We start from the raw sequence: 26,220 nt of genomic DNA on the forward strand, positions 1-26,220 counted from the left end.
ATACTTCAAAATATTTCACTATTAATTAAATGAAAAACAAGCTGGGATCATGCAAAGTTGTTTTAAAAAAAGAATACTAGGGACTTCCCTGGTGGTCCAGTGTTTAAGAATCCACCTTCCAATGCAGAGGGACGCGGGTTTGATCCCTGGTTGGGGAACTAAGATCTCACATGCTGCAGGACAACTAAGCCCGCGTGCTCTAGAGCCTGAGAGCCCCAACGAAGAGCCGGGACATGGCAACGGAAGACCCCTCATGACGCAACAAAGATCCCGAGTGCTACAACTAAGACCCGACACAGCCAAATAAATAAATATTTAAAAAAAAAAAAAAGAATGCTGAAAGAGGGATTCAGATAAAACCACAGACTCTATTTTCTCAATATTGGAGAAATAGCTAAAATAGCCAATATTTTCAGATAATTTCAACAACTCTTTTAGGGAATAACAAATGAAAGCTTGTCCTATGTAGAAAGAGTGCATAAGGAAAATGAATCACTGATCTTGTAAAAGTATTTGTGAAAAGCTGAGGTTTGAGATAACCACATTTATAAAAAGCTAATATCTTGAGATAAGAATTTACAAAACAGATAAATTAGGGAACAATTTCTTATATTACAATATTAATAGATCCTAAGGGAATATTAGGATATTAGAACTCTATTTTACAAAAGGACTCCAAACTGAGCTTATTTAAATAATGAATTTCCCAAGTACAGTTAAATATGAAAACTATTCATTATTTTATTTGGATTAAAATTGTTTATTAATTTATTAACAATTGTAAGAAAGTCATATCTGTATCTAATGTACTTTTTTAAATTGAAGTATTGTTGATTTACAATGTTTCAGGTGTACAGCAAAGTGATTCACTTATACATATATAACTGAATATATATGTATAAGAATATATGTATATTCTTTTTCAGATTCTTTTCTATATTAGGTTATTATAAGGTATTGAATATAGTTCCCTGTGCTATACATTAGGACCTTGTTGTTTATCCATTTTATATACAGTAGTGTATAACTGTTAATCCCAAATTCCTAATTTATCTCTCCCCCACTTTCCCCTTTGGTAACCATAAATTTGTTTTCTATGTCTGAGTCTATTTCTGTTTTGTAAATAAGTTCATTTGTATCATATTTTGGACTCCACATATAAGTGATATCATATGATATTTGTCTTTCTCTGACTTACTTCATTTAATATGATAATCTCTAGGTCCATCAATGTTGCTGCAAATGGCATTATTTCATTCTTTTTTATGGCTGAGTAATAGTCCATTATATATGCATACCATCTTCTTTATCTGCTCATCTGTCAATGGACATTTAGGTTGCTTTTATGTCTTGGCTATTTGTAAATATTGCTGCTATGAACATTGGGGTGCCTGTAACTTTTCAAATTATAGTTTTCTCCTGATATATGCCCAGGAATGGGATTGTTGGATCATATGGTAGTTCTATTTTTAGTTTTTTAAGAAACCTCCATACTGTTCTCCATAGTGGCTGTATCAGTTTACATTTCTACCAACAGTATAAGAGGGTTCCCTTTTCTCCACACTCTCTCCAGCATTTATTGTTTGTAGATTTTTTGATGATAACCATTCTGACTGGTGTGAGGTGATACCTCATTGTACTTTTGATTTGAATTTCTCTAATAATTAGCAACATTGAACATCTTTTCATGTGCTTCTTGGCCATCCAGATGTCTTCTTTGGAGAAATGCCTATTTAGGTCTTCCACTCATTTTTTTGATTGGGTTGTTTGCTTCTTTGATATTGAGCTGTATGAGCTGTTTGTATATTTTGGAACTCAGTCCCTTGTCAGTTGCATCATCCACAAATATTTTCTCCCATTCCATAGGTTGTCTTTTTGTTTTGCTTATGGTTTCCTTTGCTGTGCAAAGCATTTTAGCTTAATTAGGTCCCATTTGTTTATTTTTGGTTTTGTTCCATTTCCATCCCTAGGAAACAGATCCCCCAAAATACTGTTGCAATTTATGTCAAAGAGTGTTCTGCCTATGTTTTCCTCTAGGAGTTTTATAGTATCCAGTCTTACATTTAGGTCTTTAATCCATTTTGAGTTTATTTTTGTATACAGTATTAGAGAATGTTCCAATTTCATTCTTTTACATGTAGCTGTCCAGTTTTCCCAGCACCGTTTATAGAAGATACCGTCTTTTCTCCATTGTATATTCTCACCTCCTTTGTTCTAGATTAATTAACCATAAGTGCATGGGTCTATTTCTAGGCTCTCTATCCTGTTCCACTGATCCATGTGTCTTTGTTCCAGTACCATACTATTTTGATGACTGTAGCTTTGTAGTATAGTCTGAAGTCAGGGAACTTGATTCCTCCAGCTCTTCTTTTTCAGATTGTTTTGGCTTCTAATGTAAATCTTTTTTTTTTTTTTTTTTTTTTTTTTTGCGCTACACGAGCCTCTCACTGTTGTGGCCTCTCCCGTTGCGGAGCACAGGCTCCGGATGCGCAGGCTCAGCAGCCATGGCTCACGGGCCCAGCCGCTCCACGGCATGTGGGATCTTCCCGGACCGGGGCACGAACCCGTGTCCCCTGCATCGGCAGGCGGACTCTCAACCACTGCGCCACCAGGGAAGCCCCTAATGTAAATCTTATAGCTTAGATTTAAGTAATGTGAAAATAGTACCTCAACAGTATAATCAGGGCTTCCCTGGTGGCGCAGTGGTTGAGAGTCCTCCTGCCGATGCAGGGGATGCGGGTTCGTGCCCCGGTCTGGAAAGATCCCACGTGCCGCGGAGCAGCTGGGCCTGTGAGCCGTGGCCGCTGAGCCTGCGCGTCCGGAGCCTGTGCCCCGCAACGGGAAAGGCCACAACAGTGAGAGGCCCGTGTACTGCAAAAAAAAAAAAAAAAAAGTATAATCAAATATGAAATTATTATAGGAAATTTTCATTTTCTTCACATATATTTATTTCAAATGCAGTGTAAAACAATATTTAAAATAAACCAATTTAGGCACATATAAATTTGGTGTAATTAATTGTCAATAAGCCTTTTTTTCCCCTAATGCCATTAAACATAATTGTAGATCACTGTTTGAGTCCTGTATTTACAACAGTCCTATTGTATTCAGACTCCTGAGTTGATTGTTCATTTTTAAGTTTAATGTCCACAGGTGGCATGAGTAAATTACAGATGTGTGTTTGCTTACTTGGGACTTTCATCTTTTAAACAATGCTAAGTAAGTGACAGCATCAAAGCCATGTGTTAAATTCATAACTCAAAGAGCAAAGTTAGACATTGAATAATTCAGTTAGGACTATTCTTTTTTAATTTTTATTGTATATATATATATATTTTGTTGTTGTTGTTGTTGCGGTACGCGGACCTCTCACTGTTGTGGCCTTTCCCGTTGCGGAGTACAGGCTCCGGATGCACAGGCTCCGGACGTGCAGGCTCAGCGGCCATGGCTCACGGGCCCAGCCACTCTGCGGCATGTGGGATCTTCCCGGACCGGAGCACGAACCCATGTCCCTTGCATTGGCAGGTGGACTCTCAACCACTGTGCCACCAGGGAAGCCCAGGACTACTCTTTAATATTGTTTTTCAGGGCTGCACTGATACTTTTCTATCCTTGTCTTAAAAAGTAACTGAGGAATAAATCCCACAATTTACTTGAATACTATAGCTCAGGTTAGGACTAGTTAGAACTTTTTTTTTTTAAATCCTGTTTGATTAGTTCATTGAATCAGGTGATCAGTTTAAACTATGTTTGGAAATTGAATTGTCTTAAATTGATGGCTATTTGACATGGTATGCACATGTACGCATGTGATGACATGGTATGCATATGATGCAACATTACAAATGTGTAAAATTATGACATATATGTTGCAAGTTACTTTTTTTTCTTTATTTTGGGGAAGGGTGATCCTTTTTATTTTTATTATTTTTATAAATTTTATAATAAATTTATTTATTTTTAATTTATTTTTGGCTGCATTGGGTCTTTGTTGCTGCACACGGGCTTTCTCTAGTTGTGGCAAGCAGAGTCTACTCTTCGTTGCAATGTGCAGGCTTCTCTTGCTGTGGAGCATGAGCTCTAGGCCCGCGGGCTCAGTAGTTGTGACTCGCAGGCTCTAGAGCGCAGGCTTAGTAGTTGTGGCACACGGTCTTAGTTGCTCCGCGGCATGTGTGATCTTCCTGGACCAGGGCTTGAACCCGTGTCCCCTGGATTGGCAGGCGGATTCTTAACCACTGCGCCACCAGGGAAGCCTGGTAATCCTTTTTAAATGAAAATTCTTGAGATGTACATATATATCTTCATATATACAGGGCCATGAGTCAAAGGATGCAGATGCCCTCCAGAAGGTAGAAAAGGCAATGAAATGGGTTCTCCTCGAGAGCCTCCAGAAGGAACACACAGCCCTGCCAAAACCTTGGTTGTAGGATTTCTGATTTCCAGAACTCTAAGAGAATATATTTGTATCCTTTAAGCCACTAAGTGTCTGGTAATTTATTACATCAGAAGTAGCAACTAATAGAGGCTACAAATTTATGTTTTAATGAATTCTTTCCATAATGAAGTATCACAATGCCCACAAGATTCAAAGAATGACCTGCCTAGAAAAAAAATAGGAAGCCCACAACAAAGCAAGCATGTAAAAAATAAATCCCAAACATTTCTCCTTATTTATTTACAGATATGGTCTCTAAAATAGAGTTATCTATGAGAATTCACGAAGAAGTACATTTCAAAACTCTATCTTCTGAAAATAATGATGAAAAATCAGAAACATCACTAGACACTGAAAGACCTACTCAAGTGGAAATAGACACATTTGTGGAAAATACCCTGTCAAACAGTCAGCTCTTTTCAACTGATTACTCTTTGTCTTCTCAAAATTATGTTGCTCAAAAAGGTAAGAAACAAGCTATTTGTTCTTCAATGCAGCAAGTAAAGAAAAAATTAGATTCAAAATTACATCGCATCAAGTGTTAACATATTTTTATTTATAAATTGACAGAAGATGCTTCTGAGTGTCAGATTCTGAAATATTTATTTCAAATTGATGTTTATGATTTCCTGAATTCTGCGTTTTCACCAATTGTAGTTCTTACAGAAAGGGTAAGTTGACGTTTTAGATGTTTTCAATAATTTTACCTATTTTACTAAGTATAGGAACAGCTGAAAATTATGTTTGAGTGAATCCTTCCTATGTGAGTGTTACATAATATTTCTCTTTACATAAGATTTTACATGTAAGCTTTCTCCTTACATGAATGTTTTGTTGCATGGATGTTGTTAAGGATTTTTTCTAAAACTTTCCTTAAGCTTTGTTGATCTTGAGCATTTGAGTTTTTTCCTTCCCCTTTTTTTCAAATCAGGGGAAATTACACTAAGAGTTAACTCAGAAATAATATGAACTGAAAATTAATCTTAAGCAAATTATTAGTATTTGAATGACAGCTGTGACCTCAGAATGGTGTAATGTGAGAATCTTGCAAAAGCAACTAGTACCTCAAAATTTAACCAAGTCATAACTGAAATTCTAAAATCTGTCCCCTTTTTCATTTATTGTAAATCCTATTAAATTCTATCTCATTTATTGTAAATGAAATATTGCAAAAGGACCTAGCTGTAGTACTTGGCACATGAGGCCTTTTACAAATGTTTGTTCCTTTTCTCATCTACTGCTACCAAATAAATAATTGAGGAAGCACTTTTGTCTTCTCATTTACATTTTAAGATGAAATTTAACAGTCGTTGCCTTCAAGGAGTTCACTATAGTTGGAGGACACCAGAAAAAAAAAATGCAATAATTATAATATGGTGCTGTAATAGCCACAGGATGCTACTGATATACAGGAGGAGCTGCCTAGTAGACTGATTGGAAGTGGTAGGTAGAGAGGGTGGGGAGGAGGAGCCTGGGAAAATGTCCCAGAAGAGATCTTACTTGAGCTGATATTGAAGAAAGAGTAGGAGTTAGCCAGGCAAGAAAGGATAAACATTCTAGGTTGAGGAGAGGGCATTTTTAAAAGTACAGAAGTGGGAGAGAGCTTGGCATTTTTGGAGGTCTATAAGCAATTCAGTCTGACTGAATACAGAGTGGGACTGAAGTTGTATACTGGGATTATGTAAAAAATAGCTTTGCACGTTATGATAGGAAGTTGAACTCTATCTTTTAAATGATGGGGCACTATTGAGGAATTTTATTTTATTTTATTTTTTTGCGGTACGCGGGCCTCTGACTGTTGTGGCCTCTCCCGTTGCGGAGCACGGGCTCCGGACGCGCAGGCTCAGCGGCCATGGCTCACGGGTGCAGCCGCTCCACGGCACGTGGGATCTTCCCGGACCGGGGCATGAACCTGTGTTCCCTGCATTGGCAGGAGTATTCTCAACCACTGCGCCACCAGGGAAGCCCTGAGGAATTTTAAGTAGGGAGTGAACTGAAAAAGTTTCATTTTTAAAGTCTATCTGTCAACATTGTCAAATAAGAATTGAACCGGATAAAGACCAGAGGCAGGGAGGCCAATCAAGAAGTTATCACTTTAGTTCAGGAAATAAATGGTGAAGGTCTAAAACAGGATTTATAAACTCAAATGAAATGAGTGCAGCACAGGTAAAGGTGAGAGCTGTAACCAACTGGAGAGTGTATGCTTTCTCTGAAACATGTAGCTGCTACTTACCTTCAGCCTAGTTTTTGCCAGATCTTCTGATATTTCAAGAAAAGTTGGAAATCTGGGTTCTTCTGTGTGAAATCTCCCAATTTTTAATGCTGGCAAATATTTAGATTAGAAAAAATATCATGCAGTTCGGACAAAGCATTCTGTGGGTTGGGTCTGGCCCACTAGCCACATTTTTTAACCTTTGGTCTAATATCTGATAGTGGTTGTTAAAATGATTGGAAGGACAAACTAGGTAGATTTTTGTAGATAGAATTCATTGGGTTTAATGATTGATCGAACGTAGCAAGGAGAAGAAAATGGAAAAGTGAGGATAATTTACCAGATTTTTAGTTATGGTGACCAGGTGCCACTGACTGTAAGAGTATTTGTGAAAACTAGGCTTAATGACACATATTGTTTTGTTTTCAGAGGCTTCTTCCTTACTTTATTTCTTTGCTGGTTTCTAGAGAGTTGACATTACTTGGTAAATAAGTTCAGAGACGTGATTAATTTACTCTGTATGATTTGGTGTTGAAGATGTTGATTAAAAACCTGCTCTAGCATAGGAGAAAAGGAAAACTAATAATAATGATGTAATTTATAAAAATAGTCATAATAAAACTTTCAACTACCTATTTAATTAATTCTACTTATTACTATGTCCAACTGACATAGCCCTCACTTGTCATCCCCCTCTCCCATAAATTATACCAGTGAAGTTACTAAATTAAAAACTAATTTATTAGTACACCATATTCACCTTTCATATAAAGTGCTTACTTAATACAGGCTATGCTAAGTAAGCTTACTTTTGTGGACTCATTAAATATCATCAAATACATTTTACTTGAACCATTTTGGTTGAAATTCTTCAGACATGAAAATATTGAATTTAAATTTGTTAATTATCTTGTGACCTTGGAGAGTCACTTTTTCTCTGGGGAAGTCTCGGTTTAAAACTGTAATACCAGTAGCAGAGACTAGATGACAGACTGGTCACTGGCTGGCTTGAGCATTGTTTAAAAATTATGAACCAGCTGACTACATTTCAAAGGTTAGTTCATATAAAAATCTGGATTTCTGCGTTCTCTTAAAAAAGTAGAACACTGTAATACATAGTCTTCCGTTCTTCTGTGGCAACAAGAAGCTCTTGCATTGAATAGACGTGCGGTTTTCATTTCCCTATACTTATTTCAACTGTTTGGCCTCTATACAGCTTTAAGTTCATAATGTTTGGGCTAAATGCTCTGAAGAGTTTCTGCCAGGTCAGGAATTCTAAGTCTTAGTGGGTCTATTAAGCATCCATAATAGCTGCAGTAAATGGAAAATTTGAGCAATTTTCCAGTTAAATTTAGGCAAAAGTGTTTCCTTTTCTTCTTGCCTAAATGCTTCAGGTAATTGTTTCTATTCGCTGATAATTTTAGTTAGATTTTGTATACAAAATGCTTTTTTTGAATTGTTTAAGTAATAGGAATCAACACCACTTTTTAATCTACTTTATTTTATAATTGAGGAGACTCTTTGGGTTCTAACCTTTATATATTCTTAACTAGAATAAAAAATATATATAAATATATTCATTTATACGTGGAATAAACAATGGAAATTACCCAGCTCTTGTTCAACAGGTAGCTCCTGATTTAGTATGTTCTGAGAACAGCTCTTACATCACTAGTGCAGAGAATGAAGATGTGGCTCAGCATGTTTGACTTTCTTTTGAAGGACTAGATCGTACAGCCTGTGACACTGACTGTTTAATTAAATGGGAGTAACTAGTGTTTACAGTTTAGCAACAGGGCCCTTCATAAGGGAAATCAGTTTCTAGGTTGTGGACAAGGTTTACTGGTTAGCATGTTTCTAATGTTCTTGTATGCTTTCTAGCAGCTGTCACAAACACTAACAGCATTTGTTCTCCATTTCCTTTAAAGTAAGCTTATATAAGATGGCAAAATCCCATATCTACTTAAGGAGGACAAACTTTGATATCTTTCACATGGTAAAGATCATGTACTCTATATGAATATAGAATAAAACATTCAATTTTATTTTTATCAGTTACCTAATTTAGTATTTCTCTTTTCAATTGTAGATTTTAAGGGGGTAGTACTATGCATGACATTTAAGGAAGAATTAATCAGGAGTTATGTCCATGAAATTAGATTATGGGTTGGTAGTCACAACTCCACCTAATAGCGCCCCTTTGCCACACAAGTGTTAAAGCAGGATCACAGTGTGGAAACACAAGAGTGCAGGATGATGTATTAGAATCTGAAATCTTTCTCAAGGATATGAGGAGCTTAGTAGAACTTTATTTATATATTAGAATATATTAACATGAACCTTTTAAAAAATGGGATTGAAACATCTAGAGGAAGAGGTAAGTTTCTATATGACTATTAAGTGTGCAGAAAAGAAATTAGGTTTGAACCTGGCATTGAGTTTAAGTTTTACTGTTTTTGTTATGGGAAACTTGTAGATTTTTCTTTTAAATTTCATTTATCCTTTTGTCCCTGCTCTGTTTTTAATATTTGGAATGGTAATTATTGAAAAACTATAAAAGGACACAGACTGTCTCAGGGAGGGCAAAGGGATTTTTAAAAAAATGTTTTACATTGTAAATAGATCCTGAAAGCTAACAATTCTGGAGTTCCCTGAAAATGTTCAGACTAACTGAAGAATTTTCATTCAGTAATACAGTGTTTTAATTGAGGCATATGTTGTTGTTCTAAGATCCTCTGAAATTCTAACTTTTGGTTATGCTTCTGTTTAGATTTTTTAAATTAATTAATTATTTATTTTTGGCTGCATTGGGTCTTCGTAGCTGCATGCGGGCTTTCTCTAGTTGGAGACAGCGGGGGCCACTCTTCGTTGCAGTGCGCGGGCTTCTCATTGCAGTGGCTTCTCTTGTCGCGGAGCATGGGCTCTAGAGCACAGGCTCGGTAGTTGTGGCTCGTGGGCTGCAGAGCACGGGCTCAGTAATTGTGGTGCACGGGCTTGGTTGCTTTGCGGCATGTGGGATCCTCCCGGATCAGGGCTCGAACCCACGTCCCCTACACTGGCAGGCGGCTTTTTTTTTTTTTTTTGGTACGCGGGCCTCGTCACTGCTGTGGCCTCTCCCGTTGCGGGGCACAGGCTCCGGACGCGCAGGCTCAGCGGCCATGGCTCACGGGTGCAGCCGCTCCGCGGCATGTGGGATCCTCCCAGACCGGGGCACGAACCCGCGTCCCCTGCATCGGCAGGTGGACTCTCAACCACTGCGCCACCAGGGAAGCCCCTTCTCTTCTGATTTTAGTAAGCTATTCACATAGTTTAGCTTCAGCACACACTGTCCAACACATATGAAGGTTGTGTAATACCTTAAAAATGGAGAATCATTAAGCAATTTCTGCTACTCTTTGCTACTTGTGAAAGTTCCTGAAACTCCTTAAGCTGATGTGGCAAATGAGAGAGAGCACTTTGAGTTCCAAAAAACTAGCCTGCATTTTGGTCCTGAAAATCACTTGCCGTGAACTTGGGCCATTTCTGGATTCTTTTTGGCACAATAGTTCTGTTGCTGCTAGAACTTAACATTAGGGAAGTTTCCTAAGGAACTAAGCTTATGTTCAATTATTGAGTTCTCTCCGGTGATTTGTTTAGGAAGAAGTATCTGTGGCTTTTTGGGTTGCTTCATTAAGGACTTCAATTAGAAGACTCAGAGATGGGTGATCCTTTACACCTGTGTTAGCTAAAACCCATCCCCAAGAACAGATCCAGCCCTGGGTATTTTATTCAACAGACCTAAATATAGGGTCCTAAATTTAGAGGGCAAGATGCTACTTTTAGCTTCCCTTCCTCAGAGGAGAACAGCACGCGCCCAGCTAAGGTCCATACAGGTTTGATTTAGCATTTGGGTAACTAGGAGCTCATGGAGTTTAAAGAGTTTTGCCCAGCAAGTTCCCAGGTAACTCAGGTAAAAGTGAGTAAAGCCCTCGAACCCTTCGCTGGGCAGAGGAGGCCCGATCGATGTCCTCTTGCGTGGGAGAGGTTAAACTTTGCCCAGACCACGGCTGACCCGAGACGCCTTCCTGTCCAAAGTCCGGACACGGTTGGCAGGAGGCGCAGGCCCTGCAAGCCATTTTCTGACAGGAATGAAGACGTTGGCCGGTTTCCCTGGGCCAGCGGGCTCCCCCCAGGGTACGACGCCGTCAGGGCTTCCGTGGGGTGCCGACAGCAGGCTCTAGCGGGGCTGCGAGAGGAAATTGATGGGGGCTGGGGCTGGGCCAGGCGCCAGCACCCGGGCCGAGGGGGCGCGTCGCGCTCACCCCGCCGGGTTACGCCGAGGGGCTTCCGGGAGAAGCCTCGCCGGCGGCACCCGAGGTGGGGACTCCTGAGACCTAGTCCTGACGTTCGGGATGGTGCGGCCCACACCACAGAGCAGGCCCGGAGGTCGAATCCCATTCTCTCAGCCCCAAGCCTCTCGATTTCCAAGGCTGGGTAGCTCCGCCAGGTAGAGCCCCGGCCCCTTTAAGAGAGAACGACCGGGACACGTCTACTAACCTCGCGCGAAGTAGGAGGGGAAATTAACGGAGTCCCCGCGACCCCGCCTCCGTGCGGAGGTCTGGCCGAAACCAAACCGAGGGGTAGGGCGGCGAGGAGAGTGCAGGTCGCAGGCTTGTGCGGGCGGGCTTGGACCTTCGGATCTTTAGGACGCAAAGCGTAACCTAGGGGCCGAAGCTCCCCGGCTGGGCAGCGTGGACACTTGAGGCCCGTAGGCGCCGTTCATCTCTGGCACCTCCCCGCAGCCGGCTTCGCAGTGGTCTGCTCCGGTTGCCGGGTGCGGATTTGGGTTCCGGACCGAACGCTGCGTGTCCGGTGCTGCTGGTGGTGGCTCGGCCAGGCCCTGGTTACGGCGCCGACTGCCAGGGCAGCCTTGACGCCATGGAGGGCCCCGGGACTGTCTCTCAGCCGCACTTGGGGCTGGTCCTGGGAAAGCTTCGCCGGGTGAGTCCAGGCGCGATCCGGGTCACTTGGCTCAGGGGTCGCGGGAGACGCCCGGGGAAGGTAGCAGCCGACTTTGGCTTTGGGGTCTCAGCGGCGGTGGTCGGAGGTCCTGAAGCCAGTTCTCACCTGTCGCCGGGCTACGGCCTGTGTCCGAGACAGTAGCCAGGTTCCTAGGATGCCTGGGCGGTTTTTTTGTGTGGTGTAAGGGGACCTGGAGATCAGAAAGGTGAACAGAGCATATTAGCTTAGCAGGACTTTACAACGGTGTGTTTCCCGATTCCTAAAATGAATTAGCCTTTCGGTCGTGTTATTTATTTTGAACAGAGGTCAGTAACACGTGGTTTCCCCGACAGCGAGAAACTTGCGGACAGATCCTCTGAAATAAGTTCCTTGTAGTACTGAAACTTCAGGTTGCTTGAAAAGACACCTAAGCCTGGGTAGGGAATCGGTATTCTAATTCTGCGTTTTCTTTTAATAAAGAATGCTTTTTTGAGATGCTTTGAGATTGTTCTTCGTTTCTTTCTGTGTCTTGTTAATGTGAGAGGTCGTGTTAATGTAAAATCTGGAGATACTGAGCTCCCGGTGTTCACAATTTCCTTTTTTTTTTTTTTTAGGTTCAGTTTATAATCAGGTTGCAGGGATTTTTCTCACTAAGTGTTTACAGGTGTCTTTGTTGACATGTTTAGGGGCATTTATGTCGCCGTATTTTAAAAAAACTATTTGCATTAAAAATGTCAAAAGCCCGTTTAAACATTGGGGCAGTTATGATGATCGGTTTCTTGTGTACAGCAGACTGGGAGCAGTATTACTAGAGTGTAAAGTGGGCTCAGGGAGTGATGTGCAATGATGCTTGTTGGAGACGTAAGTTTGTTCCAAGTGATGTAGGTGCTGGAGAGCCCTTGAAGTATTGCAGTGGTTAGACTTTTGGTTTAAATAGATCTTCCTGATAGTAGTATGTAGGTTAGGTGTAAGGACAACAAAACTAGAAGCAGGGTATAAGGGAGAGGTGACAGAGTCGTCAAGTAGGGGTAGAGAAGAGGGTACTGAATGGGAAATATTTAGTAGCTAAGAACTATAGTGGGTAGGAATTTAATGATTGTATGCAAAGGATCAGAGAGAGAAAAGGAATCTAGAATGACTCCCAGTTTCTGATTATGGCAACTTACTCAAAGAGATAGAATATATAGAAAGATAAGGATTTGTGGGATGAGAGAGAATTTCAGATTGCACATATTTCCCTTTCTTCACGAAGAACAACTCTGTGAACGATATCTTCATCTGGATGATTTTTTTGGCTAGATGCACTATGCTCACAACACTGGCCTGGGGCCTAGGATAGCACAACACTGCTGTTTTTAATTTTTTTTTTAAGTTAAAAAATAATTTTTTATTGAGGTATAATCATATAACATAAAATTTACCCTTTTAAAGTATCGAATTCAGTGATTATTTTTTATGTTCATCATATTGTGCAGCTATCACCACAATTTTGGAATATTTTTATCACCCTAAAAAGAAACCCTGTCCTTTTTAGTACATTTCCAGTTCTCACCTCACTCCATCCCTTGGCCACCACTAATCTACTTTCTGTCTCTATGAATTTGTCTATTCTGGGCATTTCATGTAAATGGATCATACGATATGTGGCCTTTTGTGTCTGGCTTCATCTACTTAGCACACTTTCAAGAGTCTTTCGTGTTGTACCATGTAACAGTACTTCATTCCTTTTTATGGCTGAAAAATATTTCATTGTCTAGATATACTATATTTTGAATATTCATTCATAGTTTAATGGATATTTGGGTTGTTTGTACTTTTTGACCACTATGATGAATGCTGCTATGGACATTCATGTACACATTTTTTTATGAATATTTAAAGTTCTCTTGGGTATATACCTAGGAGTGGAATTACTGGATCATATTTACTGTATGTTTAACTTTTGGAAGAACTGCCAAATGGTTTTCCACAGATGCTGTACCATTTTACACCCCCACGAGCAGTTTATGAGGGTCGAATTTCCCACATCCTCTCTGATACTTTTTTTTTCTAAATAGTCACTCTAATGATGAGTGTAAAGTGGTATATCTCGTTGTGGTTTTGATTTGCAGTCCCCTGATGACTAATGATGTTGAGCAACCTCACATGTGCTTATTGGCCATTTGTGTTGTCTTCTTTGGAGAACTATCTCTTCAGTTCTTTTACCATTTAAAAAATTGGATTATTTGTCTTTTTACTGTTGAAGTCATAAGAGTTCTTTATACATGAACGAAATTAGACCCTTATCAGGTATATGATTTGCAAATAATTTCTCCTGTGGATTGTCTTTTTACTTTCTTGATGGTGACCTTTGAAGCACCAGGGTTTTTAATTTTGATGAAATCTAGTTTATCCTTTTTTTTCCTTTGGTTGCGTATGCTTTTGGTGTTATATCTACGAAACCAGTGTTTAAAATAAGGTCACAAATATTTACATCTGTGCTTCCTTCTAAGAGTTTTAGCTCTTACATTAAGATCTGTGATCCATTTAAAATTAATTTTTATATATGGTATAAAGTATGGGTCCAGATTCATTTGTTAGCGGGTAGATATTCACTTGTCCCAATACCATTTGTTGAAAAGACTCCTCTTTCCTCATTAATTTTGTATTGGTACTGCTGTTAAAAATCAATTGACCATAATTTTTTTTATTGATATAGTTCATTTACAATGTTATATTAGTTTCAGGTGTACAACATAGTGATTCAGAACTTCTATAGATTATCCTCCATTTAGAGTTATTATAAAATATTGGCAATATTCCCTGTGCTGTACAATATATCCTTGTAGCTTATTTACTTTATGCATAGTAGTTTGTACATCTTAACCCCCTCCCTTTTTTCTTTCTCTCCCCCCTCCCCACTGGTAACTACTAGCTTGTTCATTATATCTGTGAGTCAGTTTCTGTTTTGTTGTATTCACTTGTTTTATTTTTTTAGATCCCACACACAGTGATAACATACAGTATCTGTCTTTCTCTGTCTCAGTCATTTCACTAAGCATAATACCCTCCAGGTTCCTGTGTTGTTGCAAATGGAAAAATTTTATTCTTTTTTATGACTGAGTAACATTCCATTGTATCTATATTTATCTATCACATCTTCTTTATCCATTCATCTGTTGATGGACACTTAGGTTGCTTCCATATATTGGCAATTGTAAATAATGCTGCAATGAACATTGTGGTGCGTGTATCTTTTCAAATTAATCTTTGTATTCTTCGGATGTATGCCCAGGAGTGGAATTGCTGGATCATATGGTAGCTCTATTTTTAGTTTTTTGAGAAACCTCCATAATGTTTTCCACAGTGGCTGCACCAGTTTACATTCCCACCAACAGTGTCCGAGGGTTCCCTTTTCTCCACATCCTTGCCAGCATTTGTGGTTTGTGGTCTTTTTGATAATAACCTTTCTGACAGGTATGAGGTGATATCTCATTGTGGTTTTGATTTGCATTTCTTTGAAGATTAGTGATGTTGATCATCTTTTTATGTGCCTGTTGGCCATCTGTTTGTCTTCTTTGGAAAAATGTCTTTTCAGGTCTTTCACTCATTTTTAAATTGGGTTGTGTGTGTTTTTGACATAGAATTGTATGAACTGTTTATATATTTTGGATATTAACCCTTTATTGGTCAGGTCATTTGCAAATATTTTCTCCCATTCATTAGGTTGTCTTTTCATTTTGTAGATGGTTTCACTTGCTGTGCAAAGGCTTTTAAGTTTAATTAGGCCTTATTTGTTTACTTTTACTTTTGTTTCCTTTGCCTTAGGTAACAGATCCAAAAAAATATTGCTATAATTTTTGTCAAAAAGTGTTCTGCCTATGTTTTCTTCCAGGAGTTGTTTTTTTTTCTTTTTTAAAATTTATTTATTTATTTATTTTTTGACTGTGTTGGGTCCTCGTTGCTGCATTTAGGCTTTCTCTAGTTGCAGTGAGTGGGGGCTCCTCTTCATTGTGGTGCACGGGCTTATTATTGCAGTGGCTTCTCTTGTTGTGGAGCATGGGCTCTAGGCACATGGGCTTCAGTAGTTGTGGCACGCAGGTTCAGTAGTTGTGGCTCACGGGCTCTAGAGCAGGCTCAGTAGTTGTGGCGCACGGGCATAGTTGCTCCATGGCATGTGGGATCTTCCTGGACCAGGACTCGAACCCATGTCCCCTGCATTGGCAGGTGAATTCTTAACCACTGAGCCACCAGGGAAGCCCCCTTCCAGGAGTTTTTATGGTTTCTGATTTACATTTAGGTCTTTAATCCACTTTGAGTTTATTTTTGTATATGGTGTGAGAAAATATTCTAATTTCATTCTTTTACATGTAGCTGTCCAGTTTTCCCAGCAGCACGTATTGAAGAGACTGTCTTTTCCCAGTTGTATATTCTTGCCTCCTTTGTCATAGATTAATTGACCATAAGTGTGTGGATTTATTTCTGGGCTCTCTGTTCTGTTCCATTGATCTATGTATCTGTTTTTGTGCCAGTACCATGCTGGCTTGATTATTATAGCTTTGTAGTATAGTCTGAGGTTAGGGAGCATGATTCTTCTGGCTCTGTTCATCTTTCTCAAGATTGTTTCGGCTATACGGGTTTTTTTATGTTTCCATACAAATTTTAAAATTATTTGTTCTAGTTCTGTGAAAAATGCCCTTGGTAATTTGATAGAGATTGCATTGAATCTGTAGATTGCCTTGGGCAATATAGCTATTTTAACGATATTAATTCCTCCAGTCCATGAACATGGTATAACTTTCCATCATAATTGACGGTAAGTCTAAAAGTTTATTTCTGGATACTCATTTCTACTCCATTGGTCTATATGTCTTTCCTTAGGCTATTACCAAGCTGTCTCTATTATTGTAACCTTGTAGTAAGTTTTGAAATAGGGAAGTATGAATACTCCAACATTGTTCTTCATTTTCAATATTGTTTTGGTTAATATGTGTGTAGATAGATAGATAGACAGCCATACGTATGTATGTTTGTATGTATCTATGACTATATATCTCTGTAAAAGGAAATGCTATCCCTTGCATTTCCATATGAATTTTAGGATCTGCTTGTCTGTTTTTACGAAAGAGGCATTTGGAATTTTGATGGGGATTACATTGACTCTACATAAATTTGGAGAGTATGCCATTTTGACAATATTAAGTCTTCCAATTTATGAACATGTGATGTGTTTCCATTTATTTAGATCTTATTTACTTTCTTTCAACAGTGTTTTGTAGTTTTCAGAGTATAAGATTTCCACTTAACTTTGTTAAATTTATTCCTAAGTATTTTATTCTTTTTTTTTCTATTGTAAATGGAAATGTTTTCTTAATTTTATTTTCAGGTGTCTCATTGCTGTTGTATAGAAATATGACTGATTTTTCTCTTTTGATTTTGTATCCTACAGCTTTCCTGAGCTTGTTAGCTCTAATAGTTTGTGTGTGTGTGTGTGTGTGTGTGTGTGTGTGTGTGTATGTATGGTTTAGGATTTTTTTTTTTATGTGTAAGATTATATCATCTTCAAATGGAGATAGTTTTACTTTTTTTTTCCCCCCAGTCTGGTGCCTTTTATTTTTTTCTTGCCTAATTGCCTGGTTAGAATCTCTAGTACGATGTTGAATCAATGTGGACAGAGTGAACATCCCTGTCTTGTTACTGGTCTTAAGGTGAAAGCTTTCAGCCTTTCACTGTTAAGTATGTGAGCTGTGAGTTTTTCATAGATGCCCCTTATAAGGTTGAGGAAGTTCCCTTCAGTCCTAGTTTGTTGAGTGCTTTGATCCTGAAAGGGTGTTGGATTTTTTTAAATCTCTTTTCTTTGTCTGTTGAGTGATCATGGGTTTTTTCCTTCTTTATTCTTTTAATATTGTGTTTATTGGTTTAGTTTTGTATGTTGAACCAACCTTGTATTCTTGGAATAAATTCCACTGTCATGATATATAATTGTTTCTACATGCTGCTGGATTTGCTTTGCTAGTATTTTGTTGAGGATTTTGCATCTATATTTATAACAAATATTGATGTGTGGTTTTCTTTTCTTGTGATGTATTTGTCTGACTATCATATCAGGGTAATACTGGCTTCATAGAATGAATGAGTTAGGAAGAGTTCCTCCTCTTTTATTTTCTGGAAGAGTTTGAGAATGATTGGTGTTAATTCTTCAGTAAACTTTTGGTATAATTCACTACTGAATCCAACTGGCCCTGGGTTATTCTTTTTGGTATCCACAGGGAATTGGTTCCAGGATCCCCATGAATACCAAAATCGGAGGATGCTCAAGTCCCTTTCATAAAATGGCATAGTATTTGTAAATAACGTATGCACATCCTTTCTCCTGTATATTTTAAATAATCTCTAGATTCCTTATAATACTGAATAAAATGTAAATGCTGTGTAAGTAGTTGCCAGTGTGTGGCAAATTTAAGTTTTCCTTTTTGGAACTTTCTGGAAATGAAAAAAAATTTTTTTTTTTTAATCTACAGTTAGTTGAATCTGTGGCTGTAGAACCCATGGATATGAAGGGACAACTGTACTAACTCAGTCTGTTTATTCGTTTTAGGTCTAATCAGATTTTCTATTTCTTCTTGAGTTAGGTTTAATAGTTTATGTGTTTTTAGTAATTTGTCATTTTCACCTAGGTTATGTAGTTTGTTGACATACTATTGTTCTTAAGATCTTTTTCATTTCTGTAAGATTGCTAGTAATACTTTACTTACTGGTTTTAGTAATTTGAGTCTTCTCTTTTTCTTGGTTAATCTAGCTACAGATTTGTCAATTTTGTTGCTAGATTTTGTTGATTTTCTTCCCCCCCCAAAACCAATGTTTGTTTGTTTTTATCTTTATTGGAGTATTTTTGCTTTATAGTGTTGTGTAAGTTTCTGCTGTAAAACAAAGTGAATCAGCTATATGTATACATATATCCCCATATCCCCTCCCTCTTGAGCCTTTGTAAGAGTTTGAGAAGGATGGGTGTTAGCTCTTCTCTAAATGTTTGATAGAAGGCACCTGTGAAGCCATCTGGTCCTGAACTTTTGTTTGTTGGAAGACTTTTAATCACAGTTTCAATTTCATTACTTGAGATTGGCCTGTTCATATTTTCTATTACTGCCTGCTTCAGTCTTGGAAGGTTATACCTTCCTAAGAATTTGTCCATTTCTTCTAGGTTGTCCATTTTATTGGCATAGAGTTGCTTGTAGTAGTCTCTTAGGATGCTTTGTATTTCTGCAGTGTCTGTTGTAACTTCTCCTTTTTCATTTCTAATTTTATTGATTTGAGTCCTCTCCCTGTTTTTCTTGATGAGTCTGGCTAATGGTTTATCAATTTTGTTTATCTTCTGAAAGAACCAGCTTTTAGTTTTATTGATCTTTGCTATTGTTTTCTTTGTTTCTATTTCATTTATTTGTGCTCTGATCTTCATGATTTCTTTCCTTCTGCTAACTTTGGGGTTTTTTTGTTCTTCTTTCTCTAATTGCTTTAGGTGTAAGGTTAGGTTGTTTATTTGAGATGTTTCTTGTTTCTTAAGGTAGGATTTTATTGCTATAAACTTCCCTCTTAGAACTGCTTTTGCTGCATCCCATAGGTTTTGGGTCATCGTGTTTTCATTGTCATTTTTCTCTAGGTATTTTTTGATTTCCTCTTTGATTTCTTCACTGATCTCTTGGTTATTTAATAACGTATTGTTTAGCCTACATATGTTTGTGTTTTTTCGTTCTTTTCCTTGTAATTGATTCCTAATCTCATAGCATTGTGGTTGGAAAAGATGCTTGATATGATTTCAGTTTCCTTAAATTTACTGAGGCTTGATTTGTGACCCATGATGTGATCTATCCTGGAGAATGTTCCATGCGCACTTGAGAAGAATGTGTAATCTGCTGTTTTTGGATGGAATGTCCTATAAATGTCAATTAAATCTATCTGGTCTATTGTGTCATTTTTTTTTTTTTTTTTTTTGCGATACACGGGCCTCTCACTGTTGTGGCCTCTCCCATTGCGGAGCACAGGCTCCGGATGCGCAGGCTCAGTGGCCATGGCTCACGGGCCCAGCCGCTCCGCAGCTTGTGTGATCCTCCCGGACCGGGGCACGAACCCGTGTCCCCTGCATAGGCAGGCGGACTCTCAACCACTGCGCCACCAGGGAAGGCCCTATTGTGTCATTTAAAGCTTGTGTTTCCTTCTTAATTTTCTGTTTGCATGATCTGTCCGTTTGTGTAAGTGAGGTGTTAAAGTCCCTTACTATTACTGTGTCACTGTCGATTTCCTCTTTTATAGCTGGTAGCAGTTGCCTTATGTATTGAGGTTTTCCTATGTTGTGTGCATATATATGCATATATATTTATAATTGTTATATCTTCTTCTTGGTTTGATCCCTTAATCATTATGTAGTGTCCTTCCTTGTCTCTTGTAACATTCTTTATTTTAAAGTCTATTTTATGTGATATGAGTATTGCTGCTCCAGCTTTCTTTTGTTTTCCATTTGCATGAAATATCTTTTTCCATCCCTTCACTTTCAGTCTGTATGTGTCCCTAGGTCTGAAGTGGGTCTCTTGTAGACAGCAAATATATGGGTCTTGTTTTTGTATACATTCAGCAAGCCTGTGTCTTTTGGTTGGGCATTTAATCCATTCACGTTTAAGGTAATTATTGATATGTATGTTCCTATTACCATTTTCTTAATTGTTTTGGGTTTGTTTTTGTAGGTCCTTTTCTTCTCATGTGTTTCCCACTTAGAGAAGTTTCTTTAGCATTTGATGTAGGGCTGGTTTGGTGGTGCTGAATTCTCTTAGCTTTTTGCTTGTCTGTAAAGCTTTTGATTTGTCCATTGAATCTGAATGAGATCCTTGCCAGGTAGAGTAATCTTGGTTATAGGTTCTTCCCTTTCATCACTTTAAATATGTCATGCCACTCCCTTCTGCCTTGTAGAGTTTTTGCTGAGAAATCAGCTGTTAACCTTATGGGAGTTCCCTTGTATGTTATTTGTCATTTTTCCCTTACTGCTTTCAATAATTTTTCTTTGTCTTTAATTTTTGTTAATTTGATTACTGTGTGTCTTGGTGTGTTCCTCCTTGGGTTTATCCTGCCTGGGACTCTCTGCACTTCCTGGACTTGGGAGACTGTTTCCTTTCCCATGTTAGGGAAGTTTTCGACTATAATCTTTTCAAATATTTTCTCGGGTCCTTTTCCTCTTTCTTCTCCTTCTGGGACCCCAGAAGGAGAATGCAAATGTTGTTGCATTTAATGTTGTCTCAGCGGTCTCTTAGGCTGTCTTCATTTCTTTTCATTCCTTTTTCTTCTGTGCTGCAGCAGTGAATTCCACCATTCGGTCTTCCGGGTCACTTATCTGTTCTTCTGCCTCAGTTATTCTGCTATTGATTCCTTCTAGTGTAGTTTACATTTCAGTTATTGTGTTGTTCATCTCTGTTTGTTTGTTCTTTAATTCTTCTAGGTCTTTGTTAAACATTTCCTGAATCTTCTCGATCTTTGCCTCCATTCTTTTTCCGAGGTCCTGGATCATCTTCACTATTGTTATTCTTTTTTTAATATATATATATATATATTTACATATTTATTGGAGTATAATTGCTTTACAATGGTGTGCTAGTTTCTGCTTCATAACAAAGTGAATCAGTCACACACACACATATTTTCCCATATCACTTACCCCTCGCTCCCACCCTTCCTATCCCACCCCTCTAAGTGGTCACAAAGCACTGAGCCGATCTCCCTGTGCTATGCAGCTGCTTCCCACTAGCTATCTGTTTTACGTTTGGTAGTGTATATATGTTCATGCCACTCTCTCACTTTGTCACAGCTTACCCTTCCCCCTCCCCATATCCTCAAGTCCATTCTCTAGTAGGTCTGTGTCTTTATTCCTGTCTTACCCCTGGGTTCTTCATGGCATTTTTTTCCCCTTAGATTCCATATATATGTGTTAGAATATGGTATTTGTCTTTCTCTTTCTGACTTATTTCACTCTGTATGACAGACTCTAGGTCCATCCACCTCACTACAAATAACTCCATTTCGTTTCTTTTTATGGCTGAGTAATATTCCATTGTATGTATGTGCCACATCTTCTTTATCCATTCATCTGATGATGGACACTTAGGTTGTTTCCATCTCCTGGGTATTGTAAATAGAGCTGCAATGAACATTTTGGTACATGACTCTTTTTGAATTATGGTTTTCTCAGGGTATATGCCCAGTAGTTGGATTGCTGGGTCATATGGTAGTTCTATTTGTAGTTTTTTAAGGAACCTCCATACTGTCCTACATAGTGGCTGTACCACTTCACATTCCCACCAGCAGTGCAAGAGTGTCCCCTTTTCTCCACACCCTCTCCAGCATTTATTGTTTCTAGATTTTTTGATGATAGCCATTCTGACTGGTGTGAGATGATATCTCATTGTAGTTTTGATTTGCATTTGTCTAAGGATGAATGATGTTGAGCATTGTTTCTGGTGTTTGTTGGCAGTCTGTATATCTTCTTTGGAGAAATGTCTATTTAGGTCTTCTGCCCATTTTTGGATTGGGTTGTTTATTTGTTATTGAGTTGCATGAGCTGCTTGTAAATTTTGGAGATTAATCCTTTGTCAGTTGCTTCATTTGCAAATATTTTCTCCCATTCTGAGGGTTGTCTTTTGGTCTTGATTATGGTATCCTTTGCTGTGCAAAAGCTTTGAAGTTTCATTAGGTCCCATTTGATTATTTTTGTTTTTATTTCCACTTCTCTAGGAGGTGGGTCAAAAAGGATATTGCTGTGATTTATGTCATAGAGTGTTCTGCCTATGTTTTCCTCTAAGAGTTTGATAGTTTCTGGCCTTACATTTAGGCCTTTAATGCATTTTGAGCTTATTTTTGTGTATGGTGTTAGGGAGTGTTCTAATCTCATACTTTTATATGTACCTGCCCACGTTTCCCAGCACCACTTATTAAAGAGGCTGTCCTTTCTCCACTGTACATTCCTGCCTCCTTTATCAAAGATAAGGTGACCATATGTGCGTGGGTTTATCTCTGGGCTTTCTCTCCTGTTCCATTGATCTATCTTTCTGTTTTTGTGCCAGTACCATACTGTCTTGATTACTGTAGCTTTGTAGTATAGTCTGAAGTCAGGGAGCCTGATTCCTCCAGCTCCGTTTTTCGTTCTCAAGATTGCTTTGGCTATTCGGGGTCTTTTGTGTTTCCATACAAATTGTGAATTTTTTTGTTCTAGTTCTGTGAAAAATGCCAGTGGTAGTTTGATAGGGATTGCATTGAATCTGTAGATTGCTTTGGGTAGTAGAGTGATTTTCACAATGTTGATTCTTCCAATCCAAGAACATGGTATATCTCTCCATCTATCTGTATCATCTTTAATTTCTTTCATCAGTGTCTTATAATTTTCTGCATACAGGTCTTTTGTCTCCTTAGGTAGGTTTATTCCTAGATATTTTATTCTTTTTGTTGCAATGGTAAATGGGAGTGTTTTCTTGATTTCACGTTCAGATTTTTCATCGTTAGTGTATAGGAATGCCAGAGATTTCTGTGCATTAATTTTGTATCCTGCTACTTTACCAAATTCATTGATTAGCTCTAGTAGTTTTCTGGTAGCATCTTTAGGATTCTCTATGTATAATATCATGTCATCTGCAAACAGTGACAGCTTTACTTCTTCTTTTCTGATTTCTATTCCTTTTATTTCCTTTTCTTCTCTGAGTGCTGTGGCTAAAACTTCCAAAACTATGTTGAATAAGAGTGGTGAGAGTGGGCAACCTTGTCTTGTTCCTGATCTTATTGGAAATGCTTTCAGTTTTTCACCATTGAGGATGATGTTTGCTGTGGGCTTGTCATATATGGCCTTTATTATGTTGAGGAAAGTTCCCTCTATACCTACTTTCTGGAGGGTTTTTATCATAAATGGGTGTTGAATTTTGTCGAAAGCTTTCTCTACATCTATTGAGATGATCATATGGTTTTTCTCCTTCAATTTGTTAATATGGTTTATCACATTGATAGATTTGTGTATATTGAAGAATCCTTGCATTCCTGGAATAAACCCCACTTGATCATGGTGTGTGATCCTTTTAATGTGCTGTTGGATTCTGTTTGCTAGTATTTTGTTGAGCATTTTTGCATCTATGTTCATCAGTGATGTTGGCCTGTAGTTTTCATTCTTTGTGACATCTTTGTCTGGTTTTGGTATCAGGGTGATGGTGGCCTCGAAGAATGAGTTTGGGAGTGTTCCTCCCTCTGCTATATTTTGGAAGAGTTTGAGAAGGATAGGTGTTAGCTCTTCTCTAAATGTTTGATAGAATTCACCTGTGAAGCCATCTGGTCCTGGGCTTTTGTTTGTTGGAAGATTTTTAGTTACATTTTCAATTTCAGTGCTTGTGACTGGTCTGTTCATATTTTCTGTTTCTTCCTGATTCAGGCTTGGCAGGTTGTGCATTTCTAAGAATTTGTCCATTTCTTCCAGGTTGTCCATTTTATTGGCATAGAGTTGCTTGTAGTAATCTCTCATGATCTTTTGTATTTCTGCAGTGTCAGTTGTTACTACTCCTTTTTCATTTCTAATTCTATTGATTTGAGTCTTCTCCCTTTTTTTCTTGATGAGTCTGGCTAATGGTTTATCTATTTTTTTTATCTTCTCACAGAACCAGCTTTTAGTTTTATTGATCTTTGCTATTGTTTCCTTCATTTCTTTTTCATTTATTTCTGATCTGATTTTTATGATTTCTTTCCTTCTGCTAACTTTGGGTTTTTTTTGTTCTTCTTTCTCTAATTGCTTTAGGTGCAAGGTTAGGTTGTTTATTTGAGGTGTTTCCTGTTTCTTAAGATAGGAATGTATTGCTATAAACTTCCCTCTTATAACTGCTTTTGCTGCATCCCACAGGTTTTGGGTTGTCGTGTCTCCATTGTCATTTGTTTCTTAGTATGTTTTGATTTTCTCTTTGATTTGTTCAGTGATTAGTTCGTTATTAAATAGTGTATTGTTTAGCCTCCATGTGTTTGTATTTTTTACAGATCTTTTCCTGTAATTGATATGTAGTCTCATAGCGTTGTGTCGGAAAAGTACTTGATACAATTTCAGTTTTCTTAAATTTACCAAGGCTTGATTTGTGACCCAAGAGATGATCTATGGAGAATGTTCCATGAGCACTGAGAAAAATGTGTATTCTGTTGTTTTTGGATTGAATGTCCTATAAATATCAATTAAGTCCATCTTGTTTAATGTATCACTTAAAGCTTCTGTTTCCTTATTTATTTTCATTTTCAATAATCTGTCCATTGGTGAATGTGGGGTGTTAAAGTCCCCTACTATGAATGTGTTACTGTCGATTTCCCCTTTTATGGCTCTTAGTATTTGCCTTATGTATTGAGGTGCTCCTATGTTGGGTGCATAAATATTTACAATTGTTATATCTTCTTCTTGGGTCGATCCCTTGATCATTATGTAGTGTCCTTCTTTGTCTCTTATAATAGTCTTTATTTTAAAGTCTATTTTGTCTGATATGGGAATTGCTACTCTAGCTTTCTTTTGGTTTCCATTTGCATGGAATATCTTTTTCCATCCCTTTACTTTCAGTCTGTATGTGTCTCTACGTCTGAAGTGGGTGTCTTGTATATATATATGACAGCATATATATGGGTCCTGTTTTTGTATCCATTCAGCCTATCTGTGTCTTTTGGTGGTAGAATTTAATTCGTTTACATTTAAGGTAATTATCGATATGTATGTTCCTATTACCACTTTCTTAATTGTTTTGGGTTAGTTATTGTAGGTCTTTTCTTCTCTCTTGTGTTTCTTGCCTAGAGAAGATCCTTTAGCATTTGTTGTAAAGCTGGTTTGGTGGTGCTGAACTCTCTCAGCTTTTGCTTGTCTGTAAAGGTTTTAATTTCTCCATCAAATCTGAATGAGATCCTTGCTTGGTAGAGTAATCTTGGTTGTAGGTTTTTCTCCTTTATCACTTTAAATATGTCCTGCCAGTCCCTTCTGACTTGCAGAGTTTCTGCTGAAAGATCAGCTGTTAACCTTATGGGGATTCCCTTGTGTGTTATTTGTTGTTTTTCCCTTGCTGCTTTTAAATATGTTTTCTTTGTATTTAATTTTTGACAGTTTGATTAATATGTGTCTTGGAGTGTTTCTACTTGGATTTATCCTGTATGGGACTCTGCTTCCTGGACTTCATTAACTATTTCCTTTCCTATATTAGGGAAGTTTTCAACTTTAATCTCTTCAAATATTTTCTCAGTCCCTTTCTTTTTCTCTTCTTCTTCTGGAACCCCTATGATTCAAACGTTGGTGCATTTAGTGTTGTCCCAGAAGTCTCTGAGACTGTCCTCAATTCTTTTCATTTTTTCTTTATTCTGCTCTGCAGTAGTTATTTCCACTATTTTATCTTCCAGGTCACTTATCCGTTCTTCTGCCTCAGTTATTCTTCTATTGATCCCTTCTAGAGTATTTTTAATTTCATTTATTGTGTTGTTCATCATTGCTTGTTTCATCTTTAGTTCTTCTAGGTCCTTGTTAAATGTTTCTTGCTTTTTTCTCTGTTCTATTTCCAAGATTTTGGATCATCTTTACTATCATTATTCTGAA

General features: G+C 38.1%; 1 protein-coding gene across 13 annotated transcripts in view; it reads left to right on the forward strand.

The window, feature by feature from the left end:
- MIA2 (MIA SH3 domain ER export factor 2) overlaps positions 1-26,220 on the forward strand; it is a 114,119-nt gene that overhangs the window by 11,151 nt on the left and 76,748 nt on the right. For 7 of the 13 annotated variants that reach the window (XM_032622249.1, XM_032622253.1, XM_032622255.1 and 4 more), the window contains exons 5-6: positions 4,682-4,900; positions 5,006-5,106. In XM_032622249.1, coding sequence (XP_032478140.1) covers positions 4,682-4,900; positions 5,006-5,106 — 320 coding nt within the window. Of the gene's footprint in view, positions 1-4,681; positions 4,901-5,005; positions 5,107-8,890; positions 9,025-11,257; positions 11,628-26,220 lie in introns of those variants that run through there. The other 6 variants (XM_032622259.1, XM_032622261.1, XM_032622258.1 and 3 more) reach the window with 5 other exon arrangements.

The sequence above is a fragment of the Phocoena sinus genome, chromosome 2 (assembly GCF_008692025.1).
Source record: "Phocoena sinus isolate mPhoSin1 chromosome 2, mPhoSin1.pri, whole genome shotgun sequence".
NCBI classification, from domain to species: domain Eukaryota; kingdom Metazoa; phylum Chordata; class Mammalia; order Artiodactyla; family Phocoenidae; genus Phocoena; species Phocoena sinus.